The sequence below is a fragment of the Canis lupus genome, chromosome 24 (assembly GCF_003254725.2).
Source record: "Canis lupus dingo isolate Sandy chromosome 24, ASM325472v2, whole genome shotgun sequence".
Lineage (NCBI taxonomy): Eukaryota > Metazoa > Chordata > Mammalia > Carnivora > Canidae > Canis > Canis lupus.
In genome coordinates this window covers 29,004,782-29,021,020 of record NC_064266.1, presented here as the reverse complement: position 1 = coordinate 29,021,020, position 16,239 = coordinate 29,004,782, and the positions used below count along the sequence as shown (strand labels likewise).

Here is a 16,239-nt window from a genome sequence, read left to right as displayed (position 1 = left end):
TGAGATGCCCCCTGCCTGCCCAGGCCTGGTTCCCTCCAGCCTGGTTCTCGCTCCCAGCTTTCTGTTCTATTGTTTCCTTTCTGGATGTTCCCTCCTCTGCCTGTCTCTTCCAGACTGTTCACAGATTTGTCCTGGCCCTCTCCTCTCCTCTCCTCTCCTCTCCTCTCCTCTCCTCTCCTCTCCTCTCCTCTCCTCTCCTCTCCTCTCCGGAAAGTCTTTCTCTGCCTGGGTTAAGTGTCACAGGATTCAGGGCCTTGGCCTATGCTCTTCCCTCTCCCTGGGATACTCTTCCCTTCGTTTCTGGCATGAGCAGCTTCTTCTCAACCTTCAGATTCTACCCTTGCAGAGAGTCCTTTCCTGACCACCTGAGCACCCATCCTGGGATTGGGCCCTGAGCAGCTGGCAGGATGGATGGATGGATGGATGGATGGACGGATGGATGGAAGAAGGAAGCAGTGGGCGGGGCCTGGGTAAGACAGCGCAGGTGGATGCGGAGGTGCCTATGGCATCAGTTTGAATAGCTCCCCTGATATCATGGGCTGGGGGATCCACTGCTCCTCAATCCAGAGCTGGGCAGGCCACAGTATTTTTGGGTTATTAACTCTCCTCAGTAAACTTCCAGTGAGTGTGATAAAACACTCCACAGAATGTAGCAAGAGCTCATAAAAGCAGAATTTAGTGCCATTTTATAGATGTCAGGGCTGACTTCCACACTCAAGCTAGTGTATATTTAAAATTCATGCCTGATTCACTGCTTCAGGGAAGAGACCTGAGGCCTGGAGGGAGGAGGAGATGACATGGCTCCCTGCTGACCTCCCAGTTCTAGCACACCTGGAATGGGTGCTGGTATGTGAGGCCTCCTGTGAAGATCAGGCCAAGACGAGTTGGGCCTTCCTCATCCCCCTTTCTGAGAGGCCATGAGTATGGGCTTTGGAGTCAGACCTCTGCTGGAGTTCTGGGTGGTGAGCAACCAGCCTTGTTGCCCAGGATGGGTGCGGGACTTTGGGTGCTAAACACAGGAAAGTCCCAACATGATGAGTTGGTCATCCTAGACCCGACTCTAGTATTTCTTTGCTCTATAAACTTGGGAGGACCACTTCCCTCTTGGAGTCTCATCTTTCTTAGCTGCCACAAAGGAACAATTATTATCCAAGGCCAGTGGTATGAAAGAAGCTGCAGTATTGTGTGTATGCAAGGCTGTTGTCCAGTTCAGGGATAATACATAGTTAGGTCTATGCTTAGTAGGCTGTCACTGAATCGGCTTCTTTCAAAAGTCGACAGAGACAGTTATCTGGGCTAGAAGAAGGTAGACAATTAAATCTACTTTGTTAATCAGGTTAATTAATGCAAGAGGGCATGACAAACAATCCCCAAATCTCTGTGGCTCAAACACAGTGCAAGTTATTTCTTGCTTTGGTTATAGTACAATTAAGGTTAGGTGGCCCCCTTACAGCAGTGACTCAGGGGCCTAGGCTCTTCCATTGTGTGGCTCTGTCATCCCCTAAGGCCTCCTCAAGGCTCTCTGTTGGATCCTTTGTATTAAGCCATCCAAGAATGAGAATTTAGTTTTAGGACAGAGATTGGCAAACTACATCCATGAGTCAAATGTAGGCTCTGGTTGGTTTTGTAAATAAAGTTTTATTGGAACAGGCACACTCATTAGGTTACTTGTTGTCAATGACTGCTTTTGCTCTACGGTGGCAGAGCTGAGTATTTTTGACAGACCACAGGGCCTGCAAAGCCTCGCTTATTTACTACCTGGCCCTTCACAGAAAGTGTTTGCAGACCTTGGTTTTGGGGCTTAGGTCTGGGAGTGTTATCCATCATGTCTACCTACGGTCCACTAGCTACAGCTCTGCCTAATGACCCCAAACTAGCAGCCAGGGTGGAAAAAGTCTAGAGGAACACATGGGCATTGACACTCAGTGACAGTCCCCACCATATCTACCTCTCAGGGTCATTATGAAGATATAATAAAATAATGCCTAGGGAATATTTCTTAGAAATTCTGGCACATGGGAACTCTTCCATGATGACAACCATAGCTCCTCAGTTCTCAGGAATATACTAAGTAGCTGGGATACAGTATTTTGTGGGAAGGACCCCTGTCCCCTCTCTTGAGAAGAATGAACTGGGTTGCTCATGTCTCTTGGTAACTAGGACATGTGCTGAGTGCCTGGTTCCATTTGATCTGGATTTGGGGTTCTTTCCATGTCACCAGCTAGGGCAGGTATCAAGAAAAACTCAGGAATGCTTATTTGAGCCCTAAACCTAACATGCCCTAACCAAATGCTTTTCTGATGGACAATGTAGCTACTGTGTGGTCACCAGGCCCAGCCCTCAGGATATTTGCCCAGTGTCAGTGTGACCTGGTTGGATGTCTATGAACTGACTTCTGCTCTCCCTCACCCTCCCCAGGCTTAATATCATTTAAAAATGGCAATTTTGGAAAATTGAAGAAATGGTTTCTATTAATCACAGTATCTGAAAGATTATAGCATTGAACATGTTACATTATTAATGATATTTTTACTTTGTTAAGTAACCACAATAAAATTTATGTAAAGCGTCAACTGAAGGTTAATTAGTACTTAAGCTTGATATTTTAAAGTTAACTCACTAATGTGAGGGTGATTATTCTTTAATAATAATGAGGCAAGTCTTGATTTAGGTTCAATTTGCTAAATTTTCCTCTTTTTGCATTTGATTTTCATAAGGGTTGAGGTCTCTAATGTATATAAATGTGATATTGAAATCACATATTGACATCACAGAATTGTCAAGACATTTTTTTTAAATAATGGGAGATTTCTTTTTGTAACAGAAATCTAGAATTACTCATCAAGAGAGACACCTGAACGCTTCATCTTAAGGCTGTAGCCTAGAAATAGAAGTCAATTCTTGTTGTAAAATAAAACCAAAATTAAAAAAAAACACACACACACAAAATACCAAAAACCCCAAATCAGCAATACTGGCACTCCAATCGTGATTGTAGTTCAGGGATCACCTCTCCTGGTCCTCACCAAGCTGAGTTAGTAGATTTTTTTTTGTTTTCTTTTTTTGTTTTTGCTGTCTCAGTGAAAAACTGTGAATACTTTGATTATGGGCTCACCACATTGCATCATAATTGCTTCAAAACCTGTGTCTGTCAGAGTGCCTTTGGCTGCAAGTAACACATTATCAAATTCAAACTGGCTTAGTCAATGGAGGAATTAATTATGTCAAAAAGACTACAGGTGCTGGACTCCCGCTGAGGATGAGTGATGCATCAAGGGAAAGAGAAGAACTGTGAGTGGAAAGATATTAGCTTTCCTCTCTTTAAAAGGTGAGATCTTGGAGCACCTGGGTGGCTCAGTCAGTGCAGCGTGTGCCTTCAGCTTGGGTCATGATCCCAGGGTCCTGGGATAGAGCCCTGCATCTGGCTCCCTACTCAGCAGGGGAGTCCACTTACCCCTCTGCCCCTGCTCATGTCTCTCTCTTGAATAATAATAATAATAACAACAACAAAAAACCAGTGGGGTCTAATCTTCCTATCCTTGAATGAATGTTGGGTTTAGTCACTTGTTCGTAACAACGGGAACACAGTGGAAGTGGTAGTGGGACTTCTGCAGCTGGGTCGTAAAGGTCATTACAACTGTCCACAGTTTCTTGGATTGCTTAATTGGGAAGCCAGCAGGCATGTTGTGAGGACTCTCAGCTCTGTGGAAGGGCCCACAAGGAAAGGAACTGAAGCCTCCCACCAACAGCCTGTACTGCCCTGTCACGTGAGTGAGCCTCCTTGGAAGCAGATCCTCCAGATTCAGTCAAGCCTTCAGATGACAGCCTCAGCTGAAATTAGGCTTCAACCTCAAGAGACACCCTGAGCTGGAATGTTCTAATCAGGCCTTGTGAATTCCTGACCTGGAGAAATCTTGAGATATGATATATGGTTATTGCTCCTTTAAACCACTAAGTTTTGGGATAATTTGTTATACAGCATTAGATAGCTAATACAGAGGGAAAAAGGGATTGGCCCAACCTTGGTCATGTGCCCATCATCACTGGACCCATAATCATTGGCAAGAGAACGCCACATGTTGACTGGGTTAGGCTACTCAGCAGCTCTTTTTGGAGCCTACAATGGGTGGAAACCTTGAAAGCTGTTTGCTGCAGGACCTCAGAGACTAGGCTCAGGCCAGGCCTCCTGCCCCTTGATATTTCACCTCTAGCTCTTTCTTTCTTTCTTTCTTTCTTTCTTTCTTTCTTTCTTTCTTTCTTTCTTTCTTCTTTCTTTCTTCTCTTTCTTTCTTTCTTTCTTTCTTTCTTTCTTTCTTTCTTCTTTCTTTCACTCAAAGTACATTTTTTTTCATTTAAAAAAGTATTTAGAACACATAAAACAAGGCAACATTTATTCTTTCTTCTCATCTTCTGGTGTGGGGTCTGTCGGTGGCTCCTCCACTGTTGCACCGTTGCTCTCTGAGCCAATGTTACTATCACTGGTCCCTTCCTCGGCCATACTGTCCACCCCCTCCTGCCCGCTCTCCTTGTCCTCAGGAGTAGACGTGCCTTCTTCACCGTTCTGTTAGCTTTCTGTTGCTTCTTCAAGGTGTGTCTCCTCTGTCTCCATAGGGATGCTTTCGTCATCCTTCTCCTGGGTCTTACTAGCAGCTGGCTCTTCCTCGGGAACCATGCTGCTCTGACTACGTTCAGCTTGCTCTGCTGCTTCTTTCTCCCTCTCCTCTTGCCTTTTGCGAGCCTGCTCTTCTGCCTGTGCAATTTCAGCGGCAACCTTTTCCATATCCACTTCTACTTTCAAACCGCACAAACTTTTAAGTTCATTCTTAAATGAATCTGTGCTTTCTAGGAACTTCCTCTTCTTTTCCTGGTGTTGCTCCTCTATCTGAAGAAGTTCAGCTTCTAGTTTTCGCTGATGAACCATTAAGGACTGGACCTGTCGTTTGAGGACCTGCATTCTAGCTGTTGTGACAACTGACCGAACGTCTGGCACCACACTCTCACTAAGGATTTCGCTGATGAGGCGGTGGTTTCTCTGGAAATGGGCAGTGGCTGTATGCTTCATTGAAAAGCCATCATCATAATCATCTGGATCTTCAGCAGGCTGAATGCTCATGTAAGGTTCTCCTTTCTCCATGCGAGACTGTCTCTGTTGACTTTCTTCCTCTAAAGCAGCTTCTGCACGACTTTTCGCATTTATGCAAGCAAGGTATGCAGGGGAATTATGATAGGCCTTCATAGATTCATTGTACTCTATCTTTTCTGCTTCGTATTCGTTTAAATATTCTTGTTTTTCTTCATCAGTGAGATCTCGCCACATGCCACCAATAATCTTGCCAATCTCCCACAACTTTAGGTCAGGGTTGGAAGCTTTTACTTGGTCCCAGACCTTTCTGCTGTACCTCATGTAGGGCATCAGCGGCTTATCTGGTGGCTTTGGGGGTTTTGGAATCGTAATACCAGAGGATGCCGTGACCCGGCTGTTGGTGCCCGGGTTCCCTCTCAGCCTGTAGTTGTTGTAGGTGAGATGACTGTATGGATTGTATCCCACAAACCCTGGTGTGCTGGGCATTTGTGTTGCAGGAGCTGGGGTGGGAGGTGGGGCATAAGATGGTCTTTTTGACATTTTGGAAGATTAAGTTCCCAGTTCCTTAAGAATGAATCTGAGACACCGCGGGCAGAAAAAGCGCCCGCAGCTCCGGCCTCGTTTCTCTTTGTCCCCTCTTTCTGATTTCTGAGTGTGACCTCCTCACAACCTGTCTGCTTCTTTTGAAGTGGGTTAGAGAGGCTGGTCTATGTTTGGCAGCCCTCAGGCCTGATTAGGAGGTGAAATAAACCATTGCAGGAAATATATCACAATTCGGGCAAACCTCCAGATTGCGGCAACTGGAAAGATGCTTGGAAGAAGCTACTGTTGATGAGACTGTTCACAAGCAAGACTCCTTGGGGAAGATTATGGTAGCATTCAGAATCCACTCTTGCATCTTACCTTCTTCTATCCTTTTTCCTTTCCTGACGCAGAGCAGGCTCTATGTCTGTCTAAAATGCTACTGTCTTTCCTTGCTTCTGGGGATGGGGATGGTGTCTCTGTTTCATAAATTCATTCTCACAATGGCTCAGAAGTCAGAGGGTCATGTAACTGGTTTAGCAGTCAGACAAATCCCAGCTCTGCTGGGTGCTATCTGTGGAGACTTAAGAGGACCCACTCAACTTTCTAGAGCCTCACGACCTTGATCTGTCTAATGGTATAATAATTACACTTAGCTGGAGTTATTATTGATACAGGGTGAGCTCCTGTAGGTGATGTGCCTTGTGTATTTGTTGGAATGTTGATGGTCATTCTGCATAAGAAAGGGCTCAGCATTTGTCAAGTGAGTTTGGGAAGCCCTGGGTTAATCAAGTCTATTTACTGTAGGATTCTGTAGAGCCCTGAATCAGCTAATCTTTATCATGGCTCTCTAAGAAAGGCGTTTTAACAAGCTGTGTTTTCTTAATGTATTTGACCATAGAATTCTATTTTGGAGGGCATTACATGGGCTATGTCCATTGCCTCAGCCCTGTATTTGGGAAACCACCAGGGGCCAGCCATATCCTATGGTAGGCCCATGTATGGCACTTCTTTAAATAAAGATTTAATTAATTAATTAATTTACAGTGTGAGCCACGGAAGGGACAGAGGGAGGGAGAGAATTTCAAGCAGACTTCGTGCTGACCGTGAAGCCAGACACAGAGCTCAATCTCATGACCCTGAGATCATGACTTGAGCTGGAATCAAGGGTTGGAAGGTTAACGAGGCCACCCAGGAATCCCTTTATGTGGTACTTCTTTTACCTCAGGGGTGGCTCCCCCGTTTGAGGTGGAGGGAAGACCCAGTGGAAAGTGAGGGAAGGCCCTCCTTTCCTTCTGCATTGTGTGAATTCTGGGGAGCAGTGGACTTAGCAAAGTCTCACGTGTGCCCTCAGGTATTTCTCACAATGTACAGAGGTTTATAACATGCAAAAATAGTCTCAAGACAGCCCCTGGCATTCTGGTCCCCAGGGCAGGTGCAGACACACTGGAAGGTAGTCTTGATGGGCCCTGGCTCTTGTGAGGTCACCATACTCTTTCCACATCCCTTGCCATACAGCTCCATTTGTCACCAAAATGGAAGCCTCTTGAAAGTCATCTCAGTGATGAAATGAGCAGCACTTTTCTGAATGAAAGACACCTTTCGGTTTAACATGCCGACGAGGTAGCTTACTTAGCAGCCCCTGATGTATGGAACATATCTTTGGCTTCCTCGGCTACTGGACCGACGAGTCTCAGGGCTGACAAGGGCTCTGACAAAGATAGGCCAGCACGCAGCTATTTCCTGTCCCCCCAAAAAAATAGCATTTCTCCCCGCTACAGAAATGCCCAGAACCCACCACCGTGTTCCTTTCCGTGGTGGATTCTGGGCCCCTTTGTCCTTGGCTGTCCAGTGTGTGGCTCCCTCTTATGCCATCGGTGAGGGTCAAGAGCCACTTGGATGGAGGAGGCCTCAGGAGTGGGGTTGTCTACTTCAACAGTGTGGCTTTGATACCATAGCGTGGAGCAGCTATGCGATTTCCAGTGCTGCCAGGCCCCCTCCTGGGATGAGCAGAGCCTCTGAGCAGCAATCCTTGATCCATTTTGGAGAATCTGATGGAATCTTTGGTTCCTCTCCCCAGAGAAACACAACCTGGACTCAGCCCATTATAATAGTCTGGCATTTGGGGTAAAAACCATTGTATTAGGGAACTATGACTCTGTTCTCTTCTCATTTACTTTTTGGGGCTCCTGTTTGATTTTTGCCTTCCTTCCCTTTAGGAATGCTGACATGGTGCCAGAGCTGTGGGGACAGAGCTGTGAGTTCCTGTGCCTGGGCTCAGTTGTCCTGGTGGCGACAGCCTGGATGATAGGGGCACGAGTGTGAGCTTCCTGGCCTGGGATGGGGGCCAGTTGGGGCTGGAGGAGGGATGGGAAAGGAGAGGATTTGGGGAGCAGGAGAAGGGGGTGGGGTGGGCAGGTGGGAGGCGGGGGCAGCGGGAGCAAGGGTCTCTGACTGGGGGGCATTCAGTAGAAGGTGACACGTGAATGACGCCCGGTGGCTTAAGAGAGAAGAAGTTGGCAGCCTGAAAGGGAGGGAGACAGAGAGCGGGGCTCTTCAATATTGGCATTCATGTCGCTGTGACAGCAGCCATTTATCATACCCTGAATGGGAGTGCAGGGCCCAGTGCGCCGCCAAAGGCCTCTGGTTAAAGTTTTACCTGAGTGTGAAAGGGGCTGGGGCTTCCCTAGGCTGCGGGGGTGGCCCCCGGGGGCCCATCTGTTTGGAGCAGAAAGACTCTGACGCCAGAGGAGGGGCCACTGGACAGGATGTTTCCGGGTGCGGGGACCCCTCCAGGCGTCCCAGGCCAGCAGGGGAAGGGGTCTGCCTCACACGGGGGTCTGGGAAGTCCTGCTCCAGGCATTGAATGGGGAGCCTGGCCCCACATCAATCTGTGAGACTGCCATGGAAGCGGGGGGGTGGGCTGGGCAAGTGGGAGCAGGAGCACATTTTGGCAGGTGATGTCACCGATGCCCAGCTCAGGGGGTTTTATTTATTTAATTTTTTAAAAAAGATTTTATTTATTTATTCATGAGAGACACACAGAAGGAGGCAGAGACATAGGCAGAGGGAGAAGCAGGCTCCCTGCGGGGAGCCCGATGTGGAACTCATCCCAGGATCCCGGGATCACCACCTGAGCCAAAGGCAGAGACGCTCAACGTGAGCCACCCAGATGTCCTCCCTCCTTTTTAAAAAAAATATTATTTAGTACTTGCTACACATCAGGCATCTCATATATAAATATACACATATATTTTGTTAGGGGGATAACCCCTGTTTGTTGTTGGCAGAGTGAGGTGTTCTTGGGGTGCAGGACTTTCAGAGCTAAATCTGGGATGGTTTTAGGCAAAACAGGACATTAACTTGAGGTATTAACCTGAGGACTAATTCAAACTTGCGTTCATTTGATCTCACAGCAGCTCTTGGAAAGAGGCATCGCATTTACCTCCACTTACAAGTGAAGAGCCAGGCGGTGAGAGGGAAGTGATGAGCCAAGGCCACAAAGCCAGGGAGCAAGAGAGCTTGGGTCTGGAGTGAAGCAGTCTGGTTTCCAAGTTGGAGCTCCCAGCCCTCCACCGTGCTGCCCAGGCCTGGAGGGAACCCTTGTGTGCTGAGCACATTTTCTGAACTGAAAAGCTAGGAGGAGGAGGTCTGATGTGTTGACTGTTCATTGTGGTGGTCTTTAGGGTCCTGTGTTTAAGATGGGGTCTGTCCTGGACTTTGTGGTCTGTCTGGTCCACAGAGAGGCTGGCAATGGGGAACAAGTCTGTCCTAAAGGTACGCAGTGCTTCCAGCGTGTGGGGCCCTGGTGTTTATCTAGGAATGTAGCTAATGACCTTGGAGGTGCTTGCCAAGATTCCCAGGCTAGTGAGGACAGAGCAAGAGGTCAGGGAGGATAAACATGTTGGATCTTGCATCCCAGGATGCTTTGCCAAGTGGTCCCATGCCCTGGCCATGAGCAGGCACCAGGGTGATGGCAGATGAGTGAGGACAGGGGGATAAAGCTGTGTTCCCAGGCAGGAACCACTTTGGCCTATATTCCATCTTGGGTTGTGGGATAGCTCAGTCACCCCCGTGCCAGGCTCCTTGCAGAGAGAGGATGTGAATCCAGATCACGTGAGTCAAACAAATCTGCTAAGAGGCCTTTTGGAAGAAAAATGAAATCCCCCAATTCTCCCCTTTGGGAGTCCTGTGGGCTGTGTTGATGGAGCAAGTATTTTCTGGATGCCAAGTTCACACCTAGCGCTGTGGGCAGAGGCCTTAGTTCTGGGAAAACGTGTGTGTGTGTGTGTGTGTGTGTGTGTGGTAGGGGTGGAGAGGCATAAAGATGCTGGAGGATCTCTTGTTTCTGTTAAGAGACTAGCACAGCTCAGAGTGTAGGACCATTAGCTGCTCTCTCCTGGCCCATCCCCAAAGCCCAGCTGCTGAGGCCTAGCTGGCCTGGGCTTCCACTCCAAGATGTGACTTCTGTCTTGTGCGACCACATCTCGCTCCTGCCAGAAGCTATGCTCATTGACCCATTCCAGCCCCAACTCAGACCCCTTGTCTCTCCACACGATGGTGGCGCCTTGCTGTTTAGTAATCACACTTGGAGAAGCCACACTGTAATGTCCCAGAGCTGGCTGATGGGGTACAGGTGGCGGGAATGCAGAGGTCTTGGGTAACTGAGAGAAAAGCCACCAGTAGGAGGTATGAGCCTCCCCGAGGAGCCAGGTGGTGGGGTATTCAGAGAAACATGTGATGGAGGAGGTTGGAGGGGGTGCACTAAGCAGGAGCACAAGGCCAGTGCTGCTTACCACCTCTCTCTCTTTCATAGAATCATCCATTCAACACCCATGAACCGTTTGCACTGATACCTTCTCTGTGCTTGTTCTGTGTTAGGCTTAGGCTACATAGGAGAAAATATGACATGGTCCCTGCTGCTTGGAGCTTGGGAATATAATATGTAAGTTATATCTTGTGGTTTGTGCCATGAGGTAGATACATGGGATGCTGGGGTGAATGACAGGGGGTCTGGGAAGGCCTCTCCAAGAAGGAGCATGTAAGTGAAGCCTGAGGATGGACAGAAACCAGCCAGGGAGGAGTGAGGGCGGTGTGCAGGCAGAGGGGCAGCATGTGCAAAGCCCCTGAGCTTGTGAGGTTAGAGCTCAGTGAGTGGCTGGTGGCCTGGGATGAAAGTGCAGAGGGACCGAGGGTCCTTCAGGATCAAGGGCTGTGATGAGCCGGTGGCTGAGTGGGTGGATTGTTCCGTTAGAACAGGGCCCGCGAATCTATGGCTAGACCTCAGTGCTGGCATAAAACAGTAGGTGCCCGATCAATGTGTGGTGGAGAATGAGGGGAGGCAGCAGGGGGAGCTGGGTCAGGGTGGAGGCGCTTTGGGATGTGGAAATGGTTATTTTGGCGGTGGTGGCAGGGGCCATCCTTGCACCAGCCCTGTCCCCTCTGTCCCTGTTCTCCCCGCCTACATCGTCCCTCTGGCTTCTCTTAATTGCCTTGGGGATGCTGAATGGGGAGGCCGGGAGGGGTCTGCATTTGTGCCTTGCCCGGGGGGACATTAAGCGAACAGAGTCCCTCTCGGTTTTTCATGTCATTAATTGGTGATCTTCAGACTCTGAAATAGCATTTCCCCTCGCCCATCCCTTATTTCATTATCCTCAGCTCAATACACATCAGTGCCGTGCAAGGCAGCCTGCTTGGATATATTAGGAATTATTTAAATGAGATGGGGATGTATGGGTAGTTAAAAGCGCAGTCTTCTATCCTGCCCTAATTATGTATCAAATTACGTTACAATTATTCCCAAATATAAACTTGCTGAGGACCTCCAAAGGGGAGGTTCTGAGAGCCTCAGAAGAAAAGTGAAATAGGGTAGAAGGGAAACGATGGCCCTAGGCCTGGAATGGGCTCGGGGCTCTGAAACCCAGGCAGCAATGTGTGTGTGTGTGTGTGTGTGTGTGTGTGTGTTGGTCTCTCTGTCTGTCTGTGTCTGTGTGTCTGTGTGTGTATCTGTGTTGTCAACTCTACCACCACGCTGTGTCTATTTTAGGTGTTACTGGCTCAGGGTTGGCAGCCATCAATGAGCAGCAAGAAGTCCTATGCAGACTTCTGTCAAATTATGTACAATGACTCTACCATTCTGTAGCTCGTGTGGCCCTGACTCTGTGCTCAGGCTTCAGCAAGGTTCCAGCCTCCAACTTTCCCTGTGAGCCTCAGCAAACACTTAGAGAGCAACCCTCTGCGTGGGCACTTGGCAAATGCTTCTTATGCAACACTCGCTCAATCCTGGTAGGAAGGGATGGGCTTGCTTGAGGTGTCTTAGCCCAAAAGTGGCAGGTTGGGATTCACACCCAGGTCTGTTTCTGAGGCCATATGCCCCAGAAGGTGACACTGGGCCACTTGGTCCCCAGGCTAGTGAGCAGCTTTCTTCGGAGTTGCTTTTATCCATCTGTTTCATGCTAGGAGCTAGCCTCCTCTGTAATCTTTGGAGGGATCCGGATCAATCCTTATTAATAACTTAATAATTATTAGTTGTCATGAGGCTACTGATGTTGCAGGACTCTGAGTCTGGCTGCTTGAATTCCTCCTCTCTCACACCTGCCTCCTGTAGCCACTCATTCTGGGCCTGAGGATGGGAGGTGGGGGTGTTCTCATCAGAAGAGCCCTCTCCCTTCTCTCTAACTATTGGGCAGGTGGGGTTGCCCAGGGGTGTCAAGGTATTTTCAGCTAAGACTTCAAAGCATGCTGGGACCTTGTTGTGGGTTGAATTGTGCCCTATCCCCACTATCCTCCCTGCCAGTGTTGAAGTCCCTCTCTAGTACCGACATAGGGTCTTTGCAGATAATCAAGTTAAAACAAGGTCAATCCAGTATGACTGTACCTATAAAAAGGGAATTTGGGCATGGAGACAGGCACAGAGGGAGGATGGTATGAGGAAGGATGCCAAGGGAAGCTGAAGGCTTGGCATCAAGCCAAGGAACACCAAAGATTGCTAGTAGAGGGCCAGAAGCTGAGGGAGAGAGGTGCCCGGGCTGCATTCCCCCTCACAGCCCTCAAGAGGCACCAGCTTTGCCTGTGTCTTGATCATGGACTCTAGAACAGTGAAACAATAAGTTTCTTTAAGCCCCTCCATTTGTAACAGTCCTAAGTAATGGATACAGGACTCAGTGGTGGGGTACAAGCAGGGCGGAGGAATGGAGAGCCGTGGGTGGCAACCAGGAGCCTCACCCTGACAGGTGTCCCAGGGATGAGGCAGGCCTGGCCTGAGCCCATCTGACAGCCAGCTTTGTAGATGGGTGAATGTGATCTTGTGGCAGCCAGAGTCCCTAAACAGAAATGACATGCCTTTCTAGGCGGATGGTCAGCTGAGGAGTTCTCAGCAGAGTCTGGACCAGGAATCCAACCAACAGATGGAGCCAACCCCTGTCTATGGGGAGAAGGCTATAGGACCTGGTCCTGTGCTGAGTGTTGGGGCAGAGTCAGCAGTGCCCGTGTCTTGTGCTTATCAGGAATTTCCAAGGCTCACTGTTCTAGCTCTGTTCCCTCTGCCCTTTGGTTCTGACTAGTTGTTACTAGTGGAATATAGAAGTGATGAGAACACCTCTGAGTTGAGGTGGTTAAGAGAGAGTGGGCATTCTGCACACATCTTCTCCTTCCCTTTCCTGTCTGCTGCTGGCATGAGGGGACTCAGGAGGGAGCCTTGACATAGAAAGGAATCTAGGGGGCAGCCCGGGTGGCTCAGGGGTTTAGTGCTACCATCGGCCCAGGTTGTGGTCCTGGAGGCCCGGGATCGAGTCCCACATCGGGCTCCCTGCATGGAGCCTGCTTCTCCCTCTGCCCGTGTCTCTGCCCATCTCTCTCTCTCGCTCTGTGTCTCTCATAAAATAAAATAAAATAAAATAAAATAAAATAAAATAAAATAAAATAAAATAAAATCTAAAAAAAAAAAAAAAAAAGGAGTCTGGGCCCAGAAGTCCTTGCGTGGGGACAACTGCCCTGGATGAAGCCTCGAAGAGGACGTTACCTATGGGGGGTGTTTAGCCCAGGGCCTGGTTCCTGACATAAAGGATATATCTGATTAGTATTTATGTCTCTTTCTCTTCTGGGGTTCAACTCCCTAACCCCAGAGATGAGACCACCTTTGGTGGGCCTCTCTTTCTCGACTCAATGAAATCTCTCCTCCAAGCACCTCCTGGATTCCCCAAGAGAAGCTGGGGTTCCTAAGCCTGACCTTGGAATCCCTTTGATTTGCAAGATTGCTTATTTCCATTTTTAAGGAAGCATTTCTAATAAAGGTACCAAAACTATTTTTGCATGCAACTTTTTTTTTGGGGGGGGTAGGACAATTTGTGCTAATTAGATGTAAAAATCATTCCTGGGAAAATTATATAATTTACATGCAATTTACAAAATAGGCCTTTGATATTATTTGTGCTGCTACTTTGCTGTGAAGTTAGTAAACAGCGTAAACACTGGACCTGGGTGAATGTGCTCCAGGGAAAGAGGCCCAGGGGCTCCTGATGTGAGGCATGGCTCTCTGGGGTCATGGAGATGCCAGGTTCTCACTGTGGAGGCCCATTCCCCCCGCAGGCAGCCCTGGCGGTGCCAGCTGACGCCACCATGCCCCACTTGTGCTGGATTGCAGTTTCGGGATGACTCATAGATGGCTTTCCACATGTCTCAGCTCCGGTGTGATTCTCGAGTACCCAGGTGAGAGCAAAGCCTCTTGGCAGGTGCTTTGGGGGAAAGGGAGGGAGGTCCTCAGTGGCGTACCGAGGTCTCTATCCTGGGTTGTGTTTTAATTAGGGACTTGGATGAGGACCCTAGGTTAGTTAAGCACACAGGTAGATGGAGTGAGATTGGGGGGGATAGTCAATGGGGTGGAAGACAGGACCCAACAACCTCTAGACAGGTGGGAGCTATGTTCCACCATCACAGGAGGAAATCTAACAGGTGCATCCGTAAAATCATCCATTAGGAACTCAGTGGGGGAAGATGATACTCTGCAGCAGTCTCTCTGTCAGGGCCAATCGGGAGGCAGAAACCACAGCAGCTACTTTAATAGCAAGTGTTTCATATAAGGGACAGGTGGTCATCAGAAAACTGGAAAGATCAAAACTGAACACCGAGGCATCATGGGGGGGGGGTGTGCTCCAGAAGTTAGAAGCTGGGAGGAGGAGCCCCAAGGAGCTGGGGCTCAGATCTTCCAGGAGAAAACGCCAGCTGGTGAGGGCTGTGAGGGTGACATGAGGAGACTGGTTCTGTAAGTGTGGGAAAACCCCACAAACTGGATAGGGTTTTTCTAAGTGGGCTGAAATTAGCTGAAAACCCAGATGCTACCAGATAGGAATTAAGGTCGACCAGGGAAGTGAGCACCATCTTTACTCCCTTCAGGCTGCAGGGGAAGAACAGAGCCAACTCGTTCTGGATGGATTCAGATGGGGAGTGATCGGGGATGGCTCCAGAAAGGCGGTTTCCAGGTTGAGATAAAGAAGACTTAGGGGCATCTGGGTGGCCCAATCAGTCAAGCAGCTGCCTTCAGCTCACATCATGATCCCAGAGTGCTGGGATGGAGCCCTACATCGGACTTCCTGCTCCCCAGAGAGCTTGCTTCTCCCTCTGCTGCTCCCCCTGTTTGTGTACTTTCTCTCTCTCTGTGTGTGTCAGAAAAAAAAAAAATAAAGGAGACTTTATTTTCCTTAATTTTCTTTCTGATTTTAGAAGCAATATCTGTTTTTGTAGAATCCTTGGAACATACAAGTTGCTGAGATGTCAGCTGGGGTGCAGGGGAGACATGATTTCTCAGAGTTCCAGGTGACATGATCTGGCCCTTCTATCCCCAAAGCAGAGGACACTCAAAGCCCTCTTCAGGAGTTTTTTTTTTTTTTTCCTCACCAGGAGTTCTTTGCATTCCCCTCTGGTTTACATTCTCCAAGCCTCCCCTGCTCTTTGACCCCCACTATATTGCTCTGAGATGGAGCTGGGCCTGATATTGGCTTCCCCTTGGGCCAGGCCCTCAAGGATTCAGCTTCTAGCCCATGTACAAATCAAGCTGTTTGCCCAAAGCCAGATTCTTTCCGAGAGGAGTTTTGGCACCAGTTCTTAAGATAATTACATTTTTTCCACCTTGTTGCATATAGAAAAGTTTAAAGAAGCAAATAGAAATCATTTGTAATTATACCTTCCAAAGATGACCACTCTTAACCTTTTGGCCTTTTTTCCCTCTGCAAATGTATTCATTTTTAAGATAATTTGGATCATAGTGAATATTATAATTTTGTATCTTGCTTCCCCTTCCCCCATCGCTTAATACACGAACATTTTCCAAAGGCCAATATGTGTGTTTTTTTTTTTTTTTATGATAGTCACAGAGAGAGAGAGAGAGGCAGAGACACAGGCAGAGGGAGAAGCAGGCTCCATGTACCGAGAGCCCGATGTGGGATTCGATCCCGGGTCTCCAGGATCGTGCCCTGGGCCAAAGGCAGGCGCCAAACCGCTGCGCCACCCAGGGATCCCCAATATGTGTTTTTAAAAATATCTTTTTCCAACAGTGGCCCAGTATAGAATTCTTTGGCTATGTCGCAACCTGTTATGTGATATTTTGCTTTAATGGATTTTTTTTTCTTTCATGACTAGTT

At 48.4% G+C, this 16,239-nt stretch overlaps 1 protein-coding gene and 1 long non-coding RNA gene across 4 annotated transcripts; one reads left to right on the top strand and one right to left on the bottom strand.

The window, feature by feature from the left end:
- The first annotated feature begins 3,147 nt into the window (after positions 1 to 3,147).
- On the top strand, positions 3,148 to 15,304 carry LOC112673953 (uncharacterized). Of its 3 annotated transcripts, none has more exons than XR_003145153.3 (5): positions 3,148 to 3,328; positions 7,825 to 7,926; positions 13,729 to 13,896; positions 14,192 to 14,311; positions 14,996 to 15,304. It is a non-coding gene; the product is annotated as an uncharacterized LOC112673953 (long non-coding RNA). The 3 variants fall into 3 exon arrangements; XR_007405581.1 differs by having other exon boundaries at positions 9,025 to 13,896; XR_007405582.1 differs by having other exon boundaries at positions 9,022 to 13,896.
- LOC112673952 (SWI/SNF-related matrix-associated actin-dependent regulator of chromatin subfamily E member 1-like) lies at positions 4,362 to 5,740 on the bottom strand. The gene has a single exon (XM_049100462.1). The coding sequence runs from the start codon at positions 5,621 to 5,623 to the stop codon at positions 4,565 to 4,567; it is 1,059 nt and encodes a 352-aa protein (XP_048956419.1). The 5' UTR covers positions 5,624 to 5,740; the 3' UTR covers positions 4,362 to 4,564.
- Positions 15,305 to 16,239: the final 935 nt, after the last annotated feature.